This window comes from Plecotus auritus, assembly GCF_963455305.1.
Source record: "Plecotus auritus genome assembly, chromosome: 9".
Taxonomy (NCBI): Eukaryota; Metazoa; Chordata; class Mammalia; order Chiroptera; family Vespertilionidae; genus Plecotus; species Plecotus auritus.
In genome coordinates this window covers 47460292-47480627 of record NC_137783.1, presented here as the reverse complement: position 1 = coordinate 47480627, position 20336 = coordinate 47460292, and the positions used below count along the sequence as shown (strand labels likewise).

Below are 20336 nucleotides of genomic sequence, written 5' to 3'. Positions count from 1 at the left end.
AGAGTGATCAGGGCTCTCAGCTAAACCTCCCAGCCCCAGGCTGGGCCCCCAGTGGGTCTGCTTTAGGGGCCGGGAAAGTCAGTTGCTTATAAAAGGAGAGGGTAGGAGCTTTCTCGGGACCTGTACATCAGTTCTTGGAGACCTCCTTATAAAATCCGCCTCAGCCTTTCCTTTGCAATTCATGAACAGGAAGGAGGGCTGGGGCCCCTCTCCCCGCCCCCATGGTGCTGATCTCTGGGTTTCTGGAGAGCCCCATGCTGCTCATGCTGTCGGAGTTCTCTGGGCTCTTCTGAGGGGCTTTGAGCACTCCCAGAACTCCCTCTGCGAGTGCAGGCTAACAATGTAGCAGGGGGGTGACTAGGAGAGAGGGAGGGGTAATCGTGCCTGCTACTCCTTCTGCTTTCTGTGGACCCTCATGCTGCCTGACATGCTGATGTAGGGACAGGAACCCGGGGAAGGCAGAGGTGGGTGAAGCAGGCAGCTCTGGGCTCAGCTTGCTGCGGGGGCACCCTGGGTCTCTCTGGGACACCTTAGTCCACTCTCCCTGCTTCCAGCCTACCCTTTGATGAACACTGTCGGTGGGGTCCAGCCTGTGCCCTTAGCCCCACAGCTCCCCCAGTGTACTTGTCCCGCGGGGAAAGAAAACTCAGAACGAGCAGGAATCAGGGTCAGAGACCCTCTTCCTCTCAGCTCCCTGTTACCTGCTTCCATTGCCAGGCTTCTCTTTTTACCAGCCAGTGCTGTCCCCTAAACCTGGGGCTCCCAGCTACCTAGGACCCAGTTAGGCCAGGATATTTTGTCTGGTGAGAATGGCTAGTGGACAGGCCCCAGTGGTCATTATAGAGGTCTCTGAGGGCACCTGGGTAGGGGTGGGGTCCCTCAGGGAAGAGCAGTAAGTCTGTCTCCGAGGTCAGGAGGGTAATTTTAATCTTCCCTCACAGGAGCCACAAACCACCGTGGTGCATAACGCTGCAGATGGGATCAAGGTGAGTAGGTCCTGAGTCTGCCCCCAGCTTTCCGTGTCAGCAGGAAACCGGTGGGCTGCGTCACAGGTTCTGAGGTTCCCACAGATGGCAGCCTACAGGCTGTACATCAAGGCCAAGGTGTTTGCAGAGTCTAGGCTGTTGGTTACTCCATTCTTTTTCTTTTTTTAAATATATTTTTATTGATGTCAGAGAAGAAGGGAGAGGGAGAGAGAAACATCAGTGATGAGAGAGAATCATTGATCAGCTCCTGCACGCCCCCTACTGGGGACCGAGCCCACACCCAGGGCATATCCCCTGACCAGGAATCGAACCGTGACCTCCTGGCTCATAGGTCAATGCTCAGCCACTGAGCCACGCTGACCAGGCAGTTACTCCATTCTTAGTGACGCTGAGCTCAGGTTCTACAGTCGGACAGGCCTGGGCTTGACTCCTGGCTCTGGGCCGCTGGACAAGACATTCTGCTGCTCTGCCTCTCAGTTACTTTCTCTGTGAACTGGGGATAATAGTCATAGAATTTTCTTCCATGACTTGTGAAGTTTAAATGAGAATAAATGTTAGCTAGAAAAACAGAGCAAGAATATAATCAGACCCTAGGACATTCTCCTTGGCCTCAGCTTTATGTCCTCAATAATCTTGTCTCCTGTTCACTCTCAGTCACAAATAGTTATTGAGCCAGACCATGCATGGTTCTGTTTTATAGAAGTGACAAGACAAAATCCCTCTCCACGGGTGTGGGGAAGGCAGATAATAAGCCAAAAACCAAATAACTAAGATACATTCTAGTTGTGGTAAGTGCTATGGAGGAAACGGCACAAAGTAAAAAGTGAACAGGGCCTTTAATTACGTGGTCAGGAGGTAATATTTGAACTACACGATGGGAGCAAGACAGCCAGGCAAACTCAGGCAGAGCACCCTAGACAGAGGGACCTGCAAGGGCAGGGGCTTGGCATGTATACGGAATGAAGAAATAGAAGAAATCAAGCAGAGATATGAGCATGAAGAGCAAGGGGTTGGGGAGCAGGGTGGCAGGGAGGGTGATGAAGTTGGAGAAGCAGGCAGGGCCTGCTGTGTAGAACTCGGGTTTGCATTTTATTCCAGCAGCTGCAAGAAACTGTTAGTGATTCTCAGCAGGGGAGTAATACAGTCTGATGGACTCTGAAAAGCCACTCTGGCCATGTCATAGGAGGCAAGTGGGGGAGCAGGGAGACCAGGAAGTGATTGTAGTAGTTCAGGTGCCAGATGTTGGTAGCTTAGACTCAGGTTGTAGCTGTACCTTTGAAGAGAAGAGGTGAGATGGGATTTATTTTGGAGGTAGAACTGACAGACTTGATTTTAGATTGCATAACTGAGCTATGAGAGAAAAAAAGAAAAGAAGAATCAACCTAAAATCAAGCCTAGGAGGTGACTCTAGGTTTTCGCTCTGATAGCAGCATAGGTGGTGCCACTTACTGAGTTGGAGAAGACTGGGGAGGGAGTTGGGACTCCCGGGTTTTGGAAGAGTCGGACGGCCAGGGTAGAAACAGAACTGCCTAGAATTCCTCCCGCACGAGCACACGCTCTGCTTTTGTTCTGCTTGTTGCTCGGGTTCTCCAAGGGCCTGCGTACTTAAAAGCATGTTCTTTTTGGCCTCCAGGGCTCCACAGAGAGCTGCAACACCACCACAGAAGATGAGGACCTCAAAGGTAGGTGCTGGCCCTTGGTAGGAAGGGACACCAGCAGTGTCCCAGGTGCCTTGGCTCCCGTGGAGCACCTGCCTTGTCTGCCCCCAGAGTGGAGATGGGTGGCTCCGAATACTCCAGAAGAGGGCGTGGCCTAAAGCTCCTTTCCATGGGCCGCGATGGGAGGCTCCTGTCTATTGTGGCTGGGCTAGGCAAGAGGCATCTCTTCTCTGACCCCAAGTCTGGTATAGCTGAACTGGAGTTATTTCTGAGCCTGTCCAGGGCCAGGGCTCAGAGACCTGTACCCGTTGCAGAGAATGCTGTGTCATCCCAGACCAGGGACCCCTTGAGTCCCTACCGAAGAAGCCCACAAATATCGTGGGTCGTCAGTAGGGTGACCAGTTGTCTCAATATCCCCAGGACTGAGGTGATTCCCAAGATGTGGAACTTTCTGTTTTAAAACCGGGACAGGCCTAGGCACATTGGGAGGAGTGGGTCACTCTCGTCACAAAGCCTTGGCACCAACAGTGGAGTCAGAACCCCATTTGGCGATGTCCTGGTGATGCTGTAAAGACCACCAGCCTAAGCATGGGCCTGGCCAGAGTGCCAGGGCATGTGGGAGGGCATGGCAGGCCAGACCACTGGGAGTCTCTGTCCTGCTCTTTGGTTTGGCCTGGAATCGTTCCCTTTGCCTTGGTGGGTGACCTTAGGCCAGGCTTTCAGAAAACATGGAGGAATGTTGCAGGGCAAAGTGGAGAGAGCATGCCCAGGGGTAGCAAGGGGGCACCAAACCTTTGGGGACCCAAAAAAAAGAAGCATAAATGTGTAAGACAGGAAAGAACTCACTCAGGGCTGCTGGGGTGAAGGTCAGATCAGTTCAATTCTGGTGATGCTGGCAGACGTGGCTCCTTCACTGCTGGCCTCTTGACCTTGTAGCCTAGCCCCCTAGAACATCTCCCCGGGGAGCAGGGACCCTTGGACAGGCTGTGTGAAGGCTCCTCTGGAAGCCACAAGCCTGGGTCAGTGCACTTTCCTGGGGCTCTTGGCTGGGAGGTCCAGTGTCCACAGCAGCCCGAGGCATCGTCTTGCCCTGGCTCTGCAGGGCCACGGGCTCGGGTCCTGTTCGGCTTGCTCGCTCACCTGCCTTGTTCTGTTTGTTTTGGCTGCTCTGCCTTGCCCTGCCCTGCCCTGGCTGGCTAGCTGCCCCGCTCCGCACTGGGAATGGCAGCTCGGTGCCTGAAGGACGGAGCTCCCGGGACAGAACAGCCCCCTCTGCAGGCATGCAGCCCCAGCCTTCTCTCTGCTCCTCAGCCAGTAAGTGTGAGGGAGGCACAATCTGGCTTCCGTTCCCTGGCTCCTCCTGAAGCCCCTCAGGGATCCCCCCAGAGCTGGCAGCCCAGCTCAGCTGTCCCGTTTAGTGAGCTTTGGGAGCTCGGCCCCGCTGGGTGGGGGAGCTGATTGGAGGCGCTGTTAACCAGGCAGGGGCGCCTAAGACCAGGGCCCAAAGACGTAGCTTGGGTGGGAGAGCATCGCATGGTGGGAAGGAGTAGAAAGTCGCTGGGAGATGCACTGGGTCTCACCTCAGCACTGAGCCAGGAAGAAAGGCCAAGTCAGAAGTCAGAGGTGGTGGGAGCTGGGTGATGGGGAAGCTGCAATGGCTGAGAAACCACGCTTGGGATATGGTGTTTCCTGGGCTCAGCATATCATATCGAGAGCCTGGGGCTTGGGCGAGACAGACCTGAGTTTGAAACCCAGCTACAATACTTTCAGCAATGTGTGAAGTCAATTAAACCTCCCAGAGTTTGTTTCCTCATCTGTAGATTGGGAATGAAATGACCCCTACCTCAAAGCATTATGAAAAATAAATGAGGTAGTAGAACATCTTGATACGATGCCTTGCTAGGTTAATGGTAGCTGGTATGGATATTTTTAGTTGTGTCTATGTAGATTATGCCTTTGTCTGCTTCTTTTTCTCCTACTATCTGTCCTGTTAGAGTTTCTAAACACAACCCTCTTCACCCACAGGGCCCCAGTCAGGTCCGACAGATGGGTTTGGTGGGGTGGGAGAGGGTGTGTGTGTGTGTGTGTGTGTGTGTGTGTGTGTGTGCGCGCGCGCGCGCGCGCGCGCCTCTAGAACGTGGATAGAGCTCGCTGGTTCCGCTAACCTGCTGCTTACCTGAAGGTGCTGATGGCTGTGGAGCCCCACTTGGCTGCCCTGCCCTCTCCCAGCTGTGCCACTGGGCTGTGCTGTTCTAATTGCTCACATTTGTCTTGCAGCCTCTCGCTCCTGTGAGGAAAGGCATGTGTCCTGGGCCAGCCCAGGTTCTCAGTCTGAGCCCTCCCCCTGGCAGCACCCTCTGCTAACAGTGGTGTTCCCATAAGTGATCTGGCCCTGAGCCCAGGATGTCAGCAGCAGTCCCTTGGCTTGGCATGGGTAGGGGCTCTGAGGGCACCAACTCTGCCTGCCTGTCAGTCTGTGCCTTGTCTTGATTTTCCTGAGGGACACATCCTGGCATGAGAGCTGGTATGAGATTTAGAGCTTTTCAAGGCTTGTCCAGGGTAAATGGAGCTGTCTTTCTGGTGAGAGGCTCTGTTTACCAAGAGTGTTTATAGTTCCAAGATCCTTCATCTCAGAAAAGCCCTGTGGAGGAGATGAGCAGGGGGAAGGGAATTAAGCATCCATCCTAACATTCATGCTTTGGGAACCCTTATCCCTGGCTGGATTCTGCTCTCAGGCTGGCTGTTGCCTGGGGTGAGGTTCTGAACCCCTGAGTGGGGGCTGGGTGGGAGTAGGGGGCATGGTAATTGAGACCTGACTGAGTCCCTTCAGGTGAGAGACGTAAGCAGGTGATGGAAACAGCCTTATCAGAAGCTTCTTATAGAAGCTGAACCTGCAGGAGATGGGATGCACACCTCTGTACGGAGTATTCATGATGTGCCAGGCTCCTCAGCTGTTAAAGACGAGTGTTTTCTGCATCCTGGTTGTTGATGGAGAGGGAGACAAAGGCCAGAGAACCACAACTAATGGGTGGGCTTCAGGAGGAGGGGGTCATTAGTTCTACAGACCGAGGAGGGATGGAGAGAGAGGTGGGCTCACTCTTCCTGCAAAGGGCCTTAAAGACAGGTGGGATGTCTTTGTCAAGGAGATCACAGGGCATCCTTGAAGATTGGGGAGGGCTCTCCGCCACTTAGCTCCCCAGTCCCACGTAGGTAAATTGCTGGATTTCTTCCCCCCCACAGTGCGAAAACAGGAGATCATTAAGATCACAGAACAACTGATTGAGGCCATCAACAATGGAGATTTTGAGGCCTACACGTGAGTAGAGACCTAATTCATTGAGGCTCAAGTTTCTCAAGGCCTTTCCCCCTTCCCCCAAAGCAGCTAGGACCCTGGGAAAAGGGAAGGCTGGGCCTCAGGCACAGTGTGTGAATGAAACATCAGGCCGCTAGGTCAAGAGCCCTTCCAGGTAGATACCCTTGGCTGAGCCCTCCCGGGGTGTGCTGGCAGTGGGCTGAAAGGGCAGGGCTAAGAGGCTTTAGCAGGCATACCCCTCAGATCTAAGCCATCTTGTCAGGCCTGGCCCAAAGCTAACCTCCTGCAGGATAGACACCACTAATGAGGAAGAAAGATGAGTAATTCCTATGGAAGACTGACAGGCTGCTTTTCTTTTCTGCAGGAAGATCTGTGATCCAGGCCTCACTTCCTTTGAGCCCGAAGCCCTTGGTAACCTCGTGGAGGGAATGGATTTCCATAAGTTTTACTTTGAGAATCGTGAGTGGGTTCGTGCTGCTGATATACTCCTGCCTGCCCCTTCACCCCCTTTGCCTCTGTCCTCGCTCACCCTCTCCTCTTCCCCGTTGCCCACTTTCCTCTACTTGACTTGCCTGCTGCACCCTGGTCAGTGTGCTTGCCTCCTTGTGCCCTGAGAATGGCTTTAAAGGGCACCTTTGAAGGCCCTGCTCCAGAACATGCGTGCCCCTTCGCTCTGCAGCTGCCTCATGGCAGTGGTGGTTGCCACAATCAGGGTCACTGCATTTCTTTAAGCCTCACTTTTTTTTTTTTTTAAGAGAGAGGAAGGGAGAGAGAAAACATCAATCAGTTGCCTCTGGTACATGACTCAACCAGGGATCGAACCCACAACCTGGGTATGTGCCCTGACTGGGAATAGAACTGATTGGAAACCATTTGAGATGAAGTTAAGATGATCTCAGCGAGTAATACTGCTCTGTGTCTGCAGATGTCACAGTAGAGGAAATTAAAGCCAGGATAAGAATGTGCAAGCAAGGAACAGGCACTGCTGGTGACTTGTGAGACTGCACGTTGTGGCTAGGGTCTTCCTGAATATCGAGGGAGACAGGAGTCCTGGCTGGGGGTTGTGCACTAGACAGTCCCCGGAAGTCCCCAGGGATAAGAAGCTGAATATTCACCTCCTCCTATCTTTCTCTCCACTTTCTAAGACCCGCTTTCCTCCCTCCTTTTTTTTTTTTTCCTTCTCACTTTGTCCTGGGTCTTCCCCATCCTGCCCTGAATTTTATTTTGTTGCTGTTTTCTCTATACTAACTACCATCCTCTCCATATCTCAGCTGCAAATGTAAACACTAGGCTATCTAAGGAATTCTATTAGCCAGAAGCAATTCCAGAGTTTATAGAAGCTCTAGGGAAGTTTTCATGGAGCCCCTATCTAACATTTGAATTGAATTAAGATGTGAATCTTAATAAAAGTAACACAATTCACAGTGTTTGCTGATAATGGCAATCTTTTGGCTTTCCCCCAGAGGATCCTGGGAATATCCTGAGCTTGGTGCTTTGATGATTCAATTTGAACTTTGGACATTCTTTTTTTTTTTTTCTTTTTTTTTTTTTATCACAAATCCATTAGGAATGTTTTAAGTTCGTTCTTGATTTTGCTCTACAGCCCTAATTGGCAACAAACCAACCCTTATGAAATCTAAACATCAGAGGAAAGAGGCTTTAGTTAAGAGTAAGATGGTCCTGAGCTCCAGTGTTGTGTGATTTGGGGAAATTACTTAACCTCCTTGAGCCTGTCTCCTTACCTTATAATGAAGAAAATGGTATCAACCAAAGAATTACAGCTCATGCATGTAAAACCCCCAGCATAATATCTGATTAAAATAGTAGCTGCTGTTGTCATTGTTCCCACCTCTCACTTTTGGATAACTGAGACTAATGTGATGAGGTTTCCTGGCCTCTGGAAATGTATGGGGGACTTGGAGATTCCCAGAGGGGTTGCTGGAGAGAGGGTGAGACTTAGAAGTGCAGGCTGAGAGGAGATGTCAGTGCGCAGGCCTGACACCTTCCTCCCTAACTCACCCTGCCCTGCCCCCTGCAGTCCTGTCCAAGAACAGCAAGCCCATTCACACCACCATCCTGAACCCACACGTCCATGTGATCGGAGAGGACGCCGCTTGCATCGCCTATATCCGCCTCACCCAGTACATCGATGGGCAGGGTCGGCCTCGCACCAGCCAGTCGGAGGAGACCCGGGTCTGGCACCGCCGGGATGGCAAGTGGCTCAATGTCCACTATCACTGCTCAGGGGCCCCTGCCGCACCGCTGCAGTGAGCTCAGCCACAGGTGCACCTGGTGGGGGTGGGGAGGGGCTGGGACAGGTGGGGTCAGAGGTGGTTGAGAGTTGGCATTGAGGGAGGAGATATGGGCCACCCCAGAGGAATGGCAAGGGCTGGACAGTGTGGTGGTAACAGGTTCTGCTCTTAAATCAGACAGACTTGGGTCTAGCTCCAGGACTCCAGATTGGGTGACCTTGGGCAGGCTACCTCCTTTCCCTAAGCCTCGGTTTGCTTAGCTGTCAAAAGAGGGAAAGAGGGGTGCCTATCTCATAAAGTTGTGAGAATTAAATAAGAGTCTTAATAAGTAAAGCATTTAGTCAGCGCTCAGCCAATGTGAGGTGATGTTATATTTCAATACTAGCTTCTCCCCCAGCCTCCACCTCCTCAAGCAGACTTGGCCACGTGTGTAGTGTAAGTTCCTGGAACTCATCTGTGTGTTTATTGTCTTCTGTTCTGTTACTATGTCTATCCTGTTTGACAGGGGCATTAGGAGATCCCAGCTGGAGGTCGAACCTTTGCAGCCAGTGGCTTTGGAGGGCCTGAGTGACAGCGGCAGTCCTGTTCGTTTGAGGTTTAAAACAATTAAATTACAAAGCGGCAGCAGCCAATGCACGCCCCTGCATGCAGCCCTCCCGCCCGCCCTTCGTGTCTGTCTCTGCTGTACTGAGGTGTTTTTTACATTTAAGGGGGAAAAAAAGAAAAAAAGATTGTTTAAAAAAAAATGGAATCCATACCATGATGCGTTTTAAAACCATCAGTAGCCCTTGGGCTGGCAAGAAGGCAGGAGTTTGTGTAATGCCCATCCTGGCATGAGCAGCGGGCTCACTCACCAGCCCTGAAGAGGTGAGCTTGGCCTCTGGCCTCCATGGACTTAGGAGACCAGGCAAGAACTCTGACAAAACTTTGGGGGCCGTGATGTGATTGCAGCCCCTGAGGTGGCCTGCCCGCCCCAGGTCTAGGAATGGACTTCTTCAGAATTTGCATAGGCACCTAGAACGAGGCTGATGAGAACATTGTGGCCATCAGACCCACTTGGGAGAGAATGCACAGCTCCCAGCCTGCTGCGGAGGCAGCTGAGATACAGTGGCCTCAGGACTAAGGGCCCGGATGTTGCTGCACTATTCCACTTAGTGTAGAAGAGAAGAGAATTGGTGCTGCAGAAGTGTGTCCGCTACGAAGCTGATGAGAAACCTCGTGTTAGCCTGACATGTACTCACTTATTCATCCATTTCTATAGGATGCACAGTGCATGTGGGCCCTGCTATTGAGGCCCAATCCCTGCAGTGGGAAAGGGGGAAGGGTTGCGCTTTGCTTCGTGTTTGTTTTCTTATAACTTAGCAAGGAGAGAGCCAGACCCTCGTCAGGGCTCCCTTTGCTGCCTTTGGCAGTTTTGTTTTTGTCTTGCCTTTTCATGGTGGTGGTCCCCGTGCTGACCCTCATCTGGGCCTGGGCCCTCTGCCAAGTGCCCCTGTGGGATGGGAGGAGTGAGGCAGCGGGATTGAGTCGATGGTTGTTCCTATGCATTCAGGCTGCCCTGAGGGCTGCCTCCCTTCTTACTCTTCCCTTGCTGCACGTCCATCTCTTTTCCTGTCTTTGAGATTGACCCGACGGCTTTGGCAAGAAGAAGAGGTGCCCTCTTTAAGAGGTCTCTTTACTGACCAACTGAAGTATAGACTTACTGCTGGACAATCTGCATGGGCATCACCCCCACCAACAACAACTGCATGTACCCAGAAGAGGTGTTCAGAACCAAGACTCCTACCTACAGTCATTGTCTCTCCTGTGCTCAAGGAGTTCCAGTCCAGGAGGGAAAGATCTATACTCTAAGCAGATAGAGAAGACAATGGAGGAGCAATTGGTCATGGCATTGGTTTCCCCAAAACAACTGTGCAAACTTGTCTACGCAATTATTTGCACTATTGGGGGGAAAAGTGGGTAGACCCCAGCTGCCTGGACTACCTTCACGAGGCAAAGCTACAGATTTACCTTGGAGCCAGCTGAGAAGAGAGCAAACTCGCAGGTGCTGGTGCTTGGATTTAGCCAGGCTCCTCTGAGCACCTCATGCATGCCCCAGCCCCTGGGCCCTCGCCCTTTTCTGCCCTGCAGCCTGCAGTACCAGCACGCAGACACCTTCACCACAGGGTTTGGTTTTGCTGGCTTGAAGACAAATGGTCTTAGAGTTCATTAAGACCCATAGCTTCATGTGGCTGCTCCAGCTCCACTTCTTAGCATTCTTACTCCTCTCTGGGGCTAATGTCAGCATCTATAGGACAATAGACTATTAAAAAAAAAAAAAATCACCTTTTAAACAGGAAATGGAAGGCATTTGATGCAGAATTTTTGCATGATGACATAGAAATAATTTAAAAATAGTTAGTGTTTGTTCTGAATGTTGGTAGACCCTTCATAGCTTTGTTACAATGAAACCTTGAACTGAAGATATTTAATAAAATAACCTTTAAACCGTCCACTGTGTTACTGCTGGTGGAGATTTATGGCCAGAGGCTTAGATTTTAGCAGCCTGGGTTACAAGATTTCCACTCCCTTTGGGCCCATTTTGGAATAAAATTTCATAAACTCATCCACCTCCAACCAGTTCACCCGGCTGCCCAGGCGAGTTTGGGTTGGGGAGGGGGGATTTGGGCCCTTAGATGGTCGGCTAAGGCCTCGCCCCGCCCCCGGCCCCGCCTGCGCCGAAAAGCCGCCCCGCCCCTCGCCTCAGTGGGCCGGTCTGGCTCCCCCTTCGCAGGCTGAGTGGACGCGCTCCCGGCCCCGCCCACGCCAGGGGCCGCCCCCCCCGCCTCTCGGTGGGCCTGCCCGGCTCCCCCTCCGCAGGGCGGAGTGGAGGCGCCCGCGCCCCGCCCCTTCTCGGTGAGCCGAGGCCGGCGCTCCGCCGACTGTGCCAAGCGGAAGGGAGGAGGGGTGCCTCTCCGCGGGTGCGGTGCGAGCACGCCGTCCAAGAGGCCGAAACTCGGCGGGTCGCCGCAGAGGACCGTCCGGCTGCCCGGCGTTCAGCCGCGCCGCTGCCAAGCTCGCAGGCGGCGGGGACCGAACGGACCCCACCGGCGCGGCGCGCCGCCTCCCCCTGAGGAGCGGTGGTTGAGCCCGGCCGCCGCGGAGCGTTCGCTCGGAGATGGCGGAGCCGCCGCGACGCGGCCCGAGGGCCCGAGAGCTGGGAAGCCAGGCGGCCCGGGGACGCGGCGGGGCCCGGGGACAGCGGGGACGCCGCCCCGTCCGCCGGGTGAGCTACCCTTGAGGACACCCCCGCACGGTTGCCCGCACTCCCTCCCCTCCCAGACTTTCCCTGTTACCTCCAGAACCACCGCGGGGTCGTCCCGGCGGCCCTGCGCCCCCGCCCTGTGTCCCCTCCACCAGCCGCCCTCGCAGTGGCCTTAGCCCCTCAGCGCCCCGCATACGGATCCTCCCCTGGGGCTCCCCGTCTAGCGCCTGCCTTGCTGCACCCGCCTCTCCTTGGCGCGCCCCTGGCCCCTTTCCCTCAGTGCTCACATCCGGTGCTCTCATCCACCTGTGACCCCACACTCCCCCCAGCGGGGCCCTCTATCCACGACCCGCGTCGCCACTCGGTGCCCCCTCCTCCCACGGCGCCTGCAGTCCCCCAGCGCGGGCCCACACCCCGCCCTCCTAGGCCCCGTCACTTGCTCTCTCCAGCCCAGGCTTGAGGACCCTTCCGTTTCCCCCAGAACCTCCCACTGCTGCACACACAGCACCGCCCTCGCCCCGTGGTCCTCCTTCCACAGGCATCACCCCGCACCACACCCTACCCCAGTATCTTCCCCAGAACCCCTTGCCTACATGTTACTGTTTCTTCTAGGTATGAAGCTAAAATGCAGTGGTTAAGAGCGCGGGCTATGGAGCTTGACAGGCCTGACTTTGAATCCCATTTCTCCACTGACTGAGCTGTGTGATGCTGGGCAAGTTACTAAGCTTCTCTGAACCTCCAATTACTTGCATGTAAAATGGGGATAATAGTATCTACCTCTTACCTACCTCAGGGCTGGTGTGAGCGTTAAGTATATGGAAAGCTCTTAGAAGGATGTCTGCCAAAGATTAGACTCTCGATTCCAATAATTACAGGCTGTTGTTGTTCCTTGTGATTAAGCCCCTATAAGCTCTCAATCAATGTTAACTATTATACGTAATTCATCCTAAGTATCCACTTCCAGTTCTCTTCATGTCAGCTAGTTTTACCCAGACTAAAGCTGAACTATTCTAAAACCATTTCTCTCAGTTCTGAAAGACCCTGCCTACTCTTTCCTGAGATGTGTATGTCTGGGGGTGGGTGGTAAAGAGGAATTGCCAGCCCCTGCCTCACTAGGAGTGGTTAAGACGGGGAGAGCAACAATAAAGCTACTAGGAGCAGTCCATCTATTTAAGAAAAAAACCTCCAAAACTAGGTCTCCTTAAAACTGTTTGCCAATCACACTGACCTACTCCTTCTCTCTCTTATTGGTTGGATGTGACTTATTTCTCTCTGTCATCCAGTCCTACTCAATTTTCTGTTTTTATAACAGGACTCAATCCCTCATGTCTCCAGCCTAGCTGAGGACTTCCTTCTGAGCTGTTCATGGATAAGGATATAGTACCACCGAGGCTAATTTAGGAAGGAGAACTGGAAGGGATAGGGAGAGACTCTGGACTCAGCCTTCCCGTTTTTCCAGTGATGTAGCCCGCTCTGGGGTGAAAGGCAGAGGATGAGTAATATTTCATTAGCAATGGAAAAGGGAGTCCCCAATTTCTGGTTTTGGAAGCTAATAGAATGATTAGCTAGCACCATTTCTCTTTCCTCTTGAATAGTGTCCACCTGACTATAAGTTTGTTAATGCTGTTAGCCTGTGGTGTTGAGTTTGATGGATGAAGAAGATTAACAGACTCACGAGTTTCCTCTTATCTGATATTTCGTTGGAGCACGGGACTTCTGGGGCTTTCTGTCCCTTTCTCACAAGAAGACCAGAGCTCCTGCCGGCTGGCCAACTGCTTGGTCGTGGGCTGGGAACTCCTTTCAGAGCAGGTTCATTTTCAGCTTCCTGGGCTGTTTGGCCTTGAATATACTGCTCCAGCTCTGAGCTTAGCTCAGGAGGAGAATTTAGATGGTAGTCTAAGAAGGGAATCAACCTCTGAAGCTAAGGTCTGAGACTCAGATGGTGGTGTTCTTCTACAGGAGCTTTTTTTTTTTTTTTCCCATCCTGTGAGCAGAAGGTAAGAGAGATGGGGTGAAGAGAGTAATGGATTAATGACTCAGTTTCAAGAAAGAAATAACCCATCAATTTCTCTGTCTTACAGATAGGAAGGGCAGAAATCGTGAACTTTGCTGACCTCTGATGTGAGGAGCTCAAGCGGGACCAAGGGTGGAGCCTGGCTAGTTTTGCATCCTGCAGCTATGGGCCAGGGGGCCATGGTGACCTGACATCAATGGACTCTGTCCAGTTGCCCCCTGTTGCCCCTTCTACCTCCCCTACCCTACACTAAGAGGACTTGTCTCCACCTCTTCAGGGAACTGACCCTGAGGGTATCCTTTTCCCCTATTTTCCTATCCTTCCATCCTTCCACCCTCCCAAGAGAGCCCTAACCTATACAACTCCTACCTCCCTTCCCTCGAGGTAGCTCCCACCCCTCTCTCCCCTCCCCTCCCCCGCCATGCTCAAGCTGTGGAAGGTGGCACGCCCAGCTCGACAGCTGGAACTGCATCGCCTCATACTGTTGCTAATCGCTTTCAGTCTGGGCTCCATGGGCTTCCTGGCTTACTATGTATCCACCAGCCCCAAGGCCAAGGAACCCTTGCCCCTGCCCTTGGGAGACTGCAGCAGTGGTGGGGTAGCTGGCCCTGGCCCTGGCCCTGTACGGCCTCCAGTCCTGCCTCGGCCTCCCAGGCCTCCAGAGACAGTTCGAACTGAACCTGTGGTCCTTGTGTTTGTGGAGAGTGCATACTCACAGCTGGGGCAGGAGATTGTGGCCATCTTGGAGTCTAGCCGTTTTCGTTATAGCACTGAGCTGGCACCTGGCCGAGGGGACATGCCCACACTAACTGATCATAGTCGTGGCCGCTTTGTCTTGGTCATTTATGAGAACCTGCTCAAGTATGTCAATCTGGATGCCTGGAGTCGGGAACGGCTAGATCGGTACTGTGTGGAGTATGGTGTGGGCATTATTGGCTTTTTCCGAGCCCATGAGCATAGCCTAGTGAGTGCTCAGCTCAAGGGCTTTCCCCTTTTTCTATACTCAAACCTGGGGCTCCGGGACTACCAAGTGAATCCTTCTGCCCCCCTACTGCATCTCACACGCCCCAGCCGCCTGGAGCCTGGGCCATTGCCTGGTGATGACTGGACCATCTTTCAATCCAATCATAGCACCTACGAACCAGTGCTTCTTGCCAGCCTTCAGTCAGCTGAGCCTCCTGTGCCAGGATCAGTGCCTCGCCGGGCGCAGCTTCCCACTGTGGTACAAGATCTAGGACTTCATGATGGCATCCAGCGGGTGCTCTTTGGCCATGGCCTTTCCTTCTGGCTCCACAAACTTGTTTTTGTTGATGCTGTTGCATACCTCACTGGCAAGCGGCTTTGCCTGGACCTTGACCGCTACATCTTGGTAGACATTGATGACATCTTTGTGGGCAAGGAAGGTACCCGCATGAAGGTGGCTGATGTTGAGGTCAGTCTTTTTCCTCACAAGTTGTCTCAAGCTCTGACCTGTGAGACTCCCTTGATTCTGAGCTTACCATAAGTATACTCCCTGCCCTTTCCAGGTAGGAAGAACACTACTCATTTTTCTTCTACTGTTTGTTGTCTCCTGATTTCTCCTGTCCCTGCTACTCTTCCTAGGCTCTGATGACTACCCAGAACAAACTCAGGACCTTAGTCCCCAACTTCACCTTCAACTTGGGCTTCTCGGGCAAGTTCTATCATACTGGTGAGCTTATTCCCTTGCTCCTTCAGCATGTCAGTCTTAGTTTTATCTATTTGCTGTCCCACCTTCCTGGGTAGACAAGTTGTAGAAAAGGGGTCCAATTTGGGGCAAGATTTGGGGTCTGAATGATGTGGGGAGCTAGCGGTGGGTATGAATTAAGGTTAGCATGGGTGATTGGAGGGCAAGTTGGCAGGTAGGCAAGTAGGCAGTCTTAAATGGGCAGATGTCCCAAGGATGGAAGGTGGTCAGTGTTACGGAACAGAGGAGGGCAGAGGGGCTAATTGACTGTGTTCAGTGGTCAGTGTGTGGTCATAGGGACAGAGGAGGAGGATGCAGGGGATGACATGCTGCTGAAGCACCGCAAAGAGTTCTGGTGGTTCCCCCACATGTGGAGCCACATGCAGCCGCATCTGTTCCACAATCGCTCCGTGCTGGCTGACCAAATGAGGCTCAACAAACAGTTTGCTTTGGTGAGACCCTTGGATCTCTTACCCAACTTTTCCCTGAGAGATAATGCTTCCTTTTCAACCTTCCCCTCATGGGGTACCCTTTCCCTACCCTTCCATTTTTCTTTCTGTGTAGGCATCCCCACCCTCTTTACCCTCTACTCCCCAAACCTCACCAGGTCCTGGTGAGAGTCTATGCCATTCCCAGGAGCATGGGATTCCCACGGATCTGGGGTATGCTGTGGCCCCCCACCACTCGGGTGTGTACCCCGTCCACACGCAGCTCTATGAGGCCTGGAAATCTGTGTGGGGCATCCAGGTGACCAGCACTGAGGAGTATCCTCATCTCCGCCCTGCCCGCTACCGCCGTGGCTTCATTCACAATGGCATTATGGTGAGGGACTCCCAATACAAACTTGAATTGAACTCCCACATTTTGACAACCTCCAACCTGCATTGATCTATGTCCTGTTAACTGCCAGTCCAGTTCATCCATATAAAAGTGGGTAGAAGGGTGAAAATTCCTAAAGTACGTAACAAGAGCTTTATTGCTGTAACTTCAGGCTGAGTCCTTAGTACTTTATTTACTCCCTAGAGGTCCAGTGCACGAAATTTGTGCATTGGGGGGTGTGTCCCTCAGCCCAGCCTACACCCTCTCCAATCTGGGACCCCTGGAGGGATGTCTGACTGCCGTTTAGGCCCGATCACAGTAGGGTTGGGCCTAAATGGGCAATCAGACATCCCTCTCACAATCCAGGACTGCTGGTTCCCAACTGCTCACCTGCCTGCCTTCCTGATTTCCCCTATCCACTTCTGCCTGCCAGCCTGATCACCCCCTAACCACTCCCCTGCCAGCCTGATTGATGCCTAACTGCTCCCTTGCCAGCCTGATTGCCCCTAACTGCCCTCCCCTGCAGGCCTGGTCACCCCTAACTGTCCTCCCCTGCAGGCCTGGTTTCCCCCAACTGCCCTTCCCTGCAGGCCCGGTCGCCCCCAACTTCCCTCCTCTGCTGGCCTGGTCACCCCTAACTGCCCTCCCCTGTAGGCTTGATCACCCCCAACTGCCCTCCCTTTCAGGCCTGGTCCCTCCTAACTGCCCTCCCCTGCTGGCCATCTTGTGTCCACACGGGGGCAGCCATCTTTGACCACTTGGGGGCAGCCATCTTGTGTGTTGGAGTGATGGTCAATTTGCATATTACTCTTTTATTAGATAGGATAGAGGCCTGGTGCATGGGTGGGGCTGGCTGGTTTGCCCTGAAGGGTGTCGTGGATCAGGGTGGGGGTTCCCTTGGAGCATGGGGCGGCCTGGGCGAAGGGGCCTGTGGTGGATTGCAGGCTGGCCACACCCCCTGGCGACCCAAGTGGAGGCCCTGGTATCTAGGATTTATTTATCTTCTATAATTGAAACTTTGTAGCCTTGAGCAGAGGCCAGGGCCGGCGGGAAGCTTGGCTTCCTCCATTGCCAGGGAAACCCAAGTCTCCTGCTTGCTCCGTGGCTGCAGCCTTCTTGGTTGGGTTAATTTGCATACTCGCTCCTGATTGGCTGGTGGGCGTAACGGAGGTATGGTCAATTTGCATGTTTCTCTTTTATTAGTGTAGATTTTACCTTTCAAATCTCATCTCTATTTCTTTTCCTTCCAGGTGCTACCACGGCAGACATGTGGCCTCTTCACTCACACAATCTTCTATAATGAGTATCCCGGAGGCTCTCGTGAACTAGACCGGAGCATCCGAGGTGGAGAGCTCTTTCTGACAGTACTGCTTAATCCGGTAAGGTGCTAAGAGGAAGGGCTGGAAGATGGGAGAGTCAAACTGTTTGCAGGCTTGGACCTTTGCTCACCAAGCCTGATTCTGAGGTGGGTAGTGGGCTCTCCAAATCTGACATGCAGGCATCCCCTTGCAGATCAGCATATTTATGACCCATCTGTCCAATTATGGAAATGATCGACTGGGCCTGTACACCTTTGAGAGCCTGGTGCGCTTTCTCCAGTGCTGGACCCGGCTGCGCCTACAGACCCTTCCTCCTGTCCCTCTTGCACAAAAGTACTTTGAACTCTTCCCTCAAGAGCGAAGCCCCCTTTGGCAGGTATGGGTGGAACTCAGGCTGACCAGAGACATGATGGAGGTGGGGGTTGAAGAAAAGATTAGGCCTCATCTGATTCCTGGCCTCACCTTCAGAATCCCTGTGACGACAAGAGGCACAAAGATATCTGGTCCAAGGAGAAAACCTGTGATCGGCTCCCCAAGTTCCTCATTGTGGGACCCCAGAAGACAGGTGAGTCATCCTTACCAATTTCTCTTGCCTTGCCTTAAACTTAAAGGATTCTTTGGCCAAGGAACTCCCTTCTCATACCCGTCCCCCATTAATCCAGTCTCTTGAGACAGTGATTATTAACCCCAGTTGTATATAAGAATTATCTATGGAGTTTTGTTTTAGGCTGAGCACCACTATTGTAACCCTTCCCTGGGCCTCTCTCAGATGTTCCTTCTCTCGTTCTAGTTTGGCTATAGGGGATTTTATTACCCAGAGTGGTTATTTTCTCACCTTCTTTAAGCTCATATTGTTGAGCTGGCTTCTCTCCCATAATGGCCTGGACTCTCTCTCCTGTTTAGGGACCACAGCTATTCACTTCTTCCTGAGCCTGCACCCAGCTGTGACCAGCAGCTTCCCTAGCCCCAGCACCTTTGAGGAGATTCAATTCTTCAATGGCCCTAATTACCACAAGGGCATTGACTGGTGAGAGTGGGACCCCTTGGAATACTTCTGAGGAACACTCCCTTCCCCCCAAATAACATTTCAGCTTCCACTACACAGACATCTGGCTTTTCATTCTGCCTCTTTTCTCCGCCACTTCCTAGGTACATGGACTTCTTCCCTGTCCCATCCAATGCTAGCACTGACTTCCTATTTGAAAAAAGTGCCACCTACTTTGACTCAGAAGTTGTACCACGGCGGGGGGCTGCCCTCCTACCACGAGCCAAGATCATCACTGTGCTCACTAACCCTGCTGACAGGGCCTACTCCTGGTACCAGGTGAGCCTGAAGCTAGGCACACATTAGGTTTGAGGATGGAGTTGTGACTGCTAGAGAGACAGAAAGGAATAAGGGTAGGGAAATTAAACTAGTGCCTTGGGGTGGGGTGACGATGCTATCTGTTCCCCAGACCAAGAGTAGGGCAAAATAATTCTGTCAAATCACCAATCCCTTCTCTGCCTATTCCTGTCCTTCAGCACCAGCGAGCACATGGAGACCCAGCCGCTCTGAACTATACCTTCTACCAGGTGATTTCAGCCTCCTCCCAGGCCCCTCTGGCACTTCGCTCCTTGCAAAACCGCTGTCTTGTCCCTGGCTACTATTCTACCCATCTACAACGCTGGCTGACTTACTACCCCTCTGGACAGGTACAGTCCCCCAATAGACCTCATTGGGGTCCCCCCCTTTTCCCTTTAGCCCAGAGACTTCTAAGAAATACAGCAGTAACCACATCCCTGTCCCTAGTTGCTGATTATGGATGGAGAAGAGCTGCGTACCAACCCGGCTGCTTCAATGGAAAACATCCAAAAGTTCCTGGGTATCACACCCTTTCGGAACTACACACAGACCCTCAGGTGGGAGACCATGATCCGGGAGAGGACTATGGAGGAAATGGGGAAGCAGGTTGGCCACGTCTTTTTGGAAGAGACATGGATTTACCCTGTCTCTCAAGGAGAGACATGTGTCCCTGTGGGCAGGGAGAGGTAGTTTAAGTTTATGGGGCTTGGATTTCTTTTTTCTCCTGCCCACTAATGGCCTCTTCCTGTTGAGCAGGTTTGATGAAGGTAAGGGATTCTGGTGCCAGGGACTTGAAGGTGGTAAGACTCGCTGTCTAGGCAAGAGCAAAGGTCGGAGGTACCCGGATATGGACACTGAAGTAAGTAAATTCTGGGACAGGTTTTCCCTCTACACCACTAAGATCTGATTCTATGTCCTTACTCTTTATGCCTTCACTTTCCTCCCCAGTCCCGCCTTTTCCTTACGGATTTCTTTCGGAACCACAATTTGGAGCTGTCGAAGCTCCTGAGCCGGCTTGGACAGCCAATACCCTCATGGCTTCGGGAAGAACTGCAGCATTCCAGTCTGGGTTAACATCACAGCTTCTGTACCAGCAAAAAAAGCCCGTTTCCCTAAGGGGCAAGCCCAGAGAAGGGCCCATAACGGGGATTTGAGTTGCCTGGCCCCTTCCCCTTCTACCTCAGTGGCCCCCAGTCCTGGGATGGCTGAGAAGGGCAGGGCATCCCTTTCCCATAGTTCTGGGGTCTGATAAAGGGGCTTCCCTTGATAATCCCACATTATGGTACTAGCTCCTTTGACCCATGGTCTTAGAAGGTAAGGAATTAGAGGCAGGGTATAGAGGAATGTTTTAATCAAAAGATTACCCTCGTTATCCCCCCAGTATAGCTATACCTGGCTATGGGAGGGACCCCCTTACTGTGGGATTAATGGGATCTACCTGTGGCCCGGCCTCCCTAATGTCATTCACATTGAATGGGGATGAGGTCTGACAGTGGCTCATAGAGCTGAGTATGAGCCCTAGCTGTGGGCTAGAAATGTCCTTAATAAACATCCTTATTTTTCTGTTTTGTCTACCTCACTGGAGTGGGAGAAACCTAGAATAAAACAAGTTTATCAGACTTTCCCCCACTATAGTTCAAGGTTCATCTGCTCATCAAGGGAAAGAAGAGAAAGGCCCAGGCAG

The 20336-nt window shown here is 52.6% G+C and overlaps 2 protein-coding genes across 24 annotated transcripts in view; both read left to right on the top strand.

The window, feature by feature from the left end:
* Nucleotides 1-10701, top strand: part of CAMK2G (calcium/calmodulin dependent protein kinase II gamma) — a 57711-nt gene extending 47010 nt beyond the window's left edge. For 8 of the 20 annotated variants that reach the window (XM_080687374.1, XM_080687376.1, XM_080687365.1 and 5 more), the window contains 7 exons: nucleotides 942-986; nucleotides 2620-2668; nucleotides 3845-3958; nucleotides 5885-5960; nucleotides 6322-6416; nucleotides 7996-8240; nucleotides 8715-10701. In XM_080687374.1, the coding sequence (XP_080543500.1) occupies nucleotides 942-986; nucleotides 2620-2668; nucleotides 3845-3958; nucleotides 5885-5960; nucleotides 6322-6416; nucleotides 7996-8228 (612 nt within the window). In that variant the 3' untranslated portion in view covers nucleotides 8229-8240; nucleotides 8715-10701. Of the gene's footprint in view, nucleotides 1-941; nucleotides 987-2619; nucleotides 2669-3844; nucleotides 3959-5884; nucleotides 5961-6321; nucleotides 6425-7995; nucleotides 8241-8714 lie in introns of all 20 variants that reach the window. The other 12 variants (XM_080687370.1, XM_080687368.1, XM_080687366.1 and 9 more) reach the window with 4 other exon arrangements.
* Nucleotides 10702-11142: 441 nt separating this feature from the next.
* On the top strand, nucleotides 11143-20215 carry NDST2 (N-deacetylase and N-sulfotransferase 2). Of its 4 annotated transcripts, none has more exons than XM_080641673.1 (15): nucleotides 11143-11474; nucleotides 12066-12165; nucleotides 13535-14899; nucleotides 15070-15157; nucleotides 15470-15624; nucleotides 15884-15994; nucleotides 17242-17370; nucleotides 17504-17686; nucleotides 17779-17875; nucleotides 18214-18337; nucleotides 18460-18634; nucleotides 18832-19002; nucleotides 19100-19209; nucleotides 19409-19511; nucleotides 19601-20215. In XM_080641673.1, exons 3-15 carry the CDS (start codon nucleotides 13889-13891, stop codon nucleotides 19724-19726), a joined length of 2583 nt encoding a protein of 860 aa, XP_080497799.1. In that variant the 5' UTR covers nucleotides 11143-11474; nucleotides 12066-12165; nucleotides 13535-13888; the 3' UTR covers nucleotides 19727-20215. The 4 variants fall into 4 exon arrangements, with proteins under 4 accessions (XP_080497799.1, XP_080497798.1, XP_080497797.1 ...); XM_080641672.1 differs by having other exon boundaries at nucleotides 15809-15994; XM_080641671.1 differs by having other exon boundaries at nucleotides 15737-15994.
* Nucleotides 20216-20336: the final 121 nt, after the last annotated feature.

Coding starts and splice junctions, on each gene's coding strand:
- NDST2 (XM_080641671.1), top strand. CDS start 13,889: ATGCTCAAGCTGTGGAAGGTGGCACGCCCAGCTCGACAGCTGGAACTG. Junction 15,995..17,241: donor TCATTCACAATGGCATTATG/GTGAGGGACTCC, acceptor TTTTCCTTCCAG/GTGCTACCACGGCAGACATG. Junction 17,876..18,213: donor TGTGGGACCCCAGAAGACAG/GTGAGTCATCCT, acceptor TCTCCTGTTTAG/GGACCACAGCTATTCACTTC.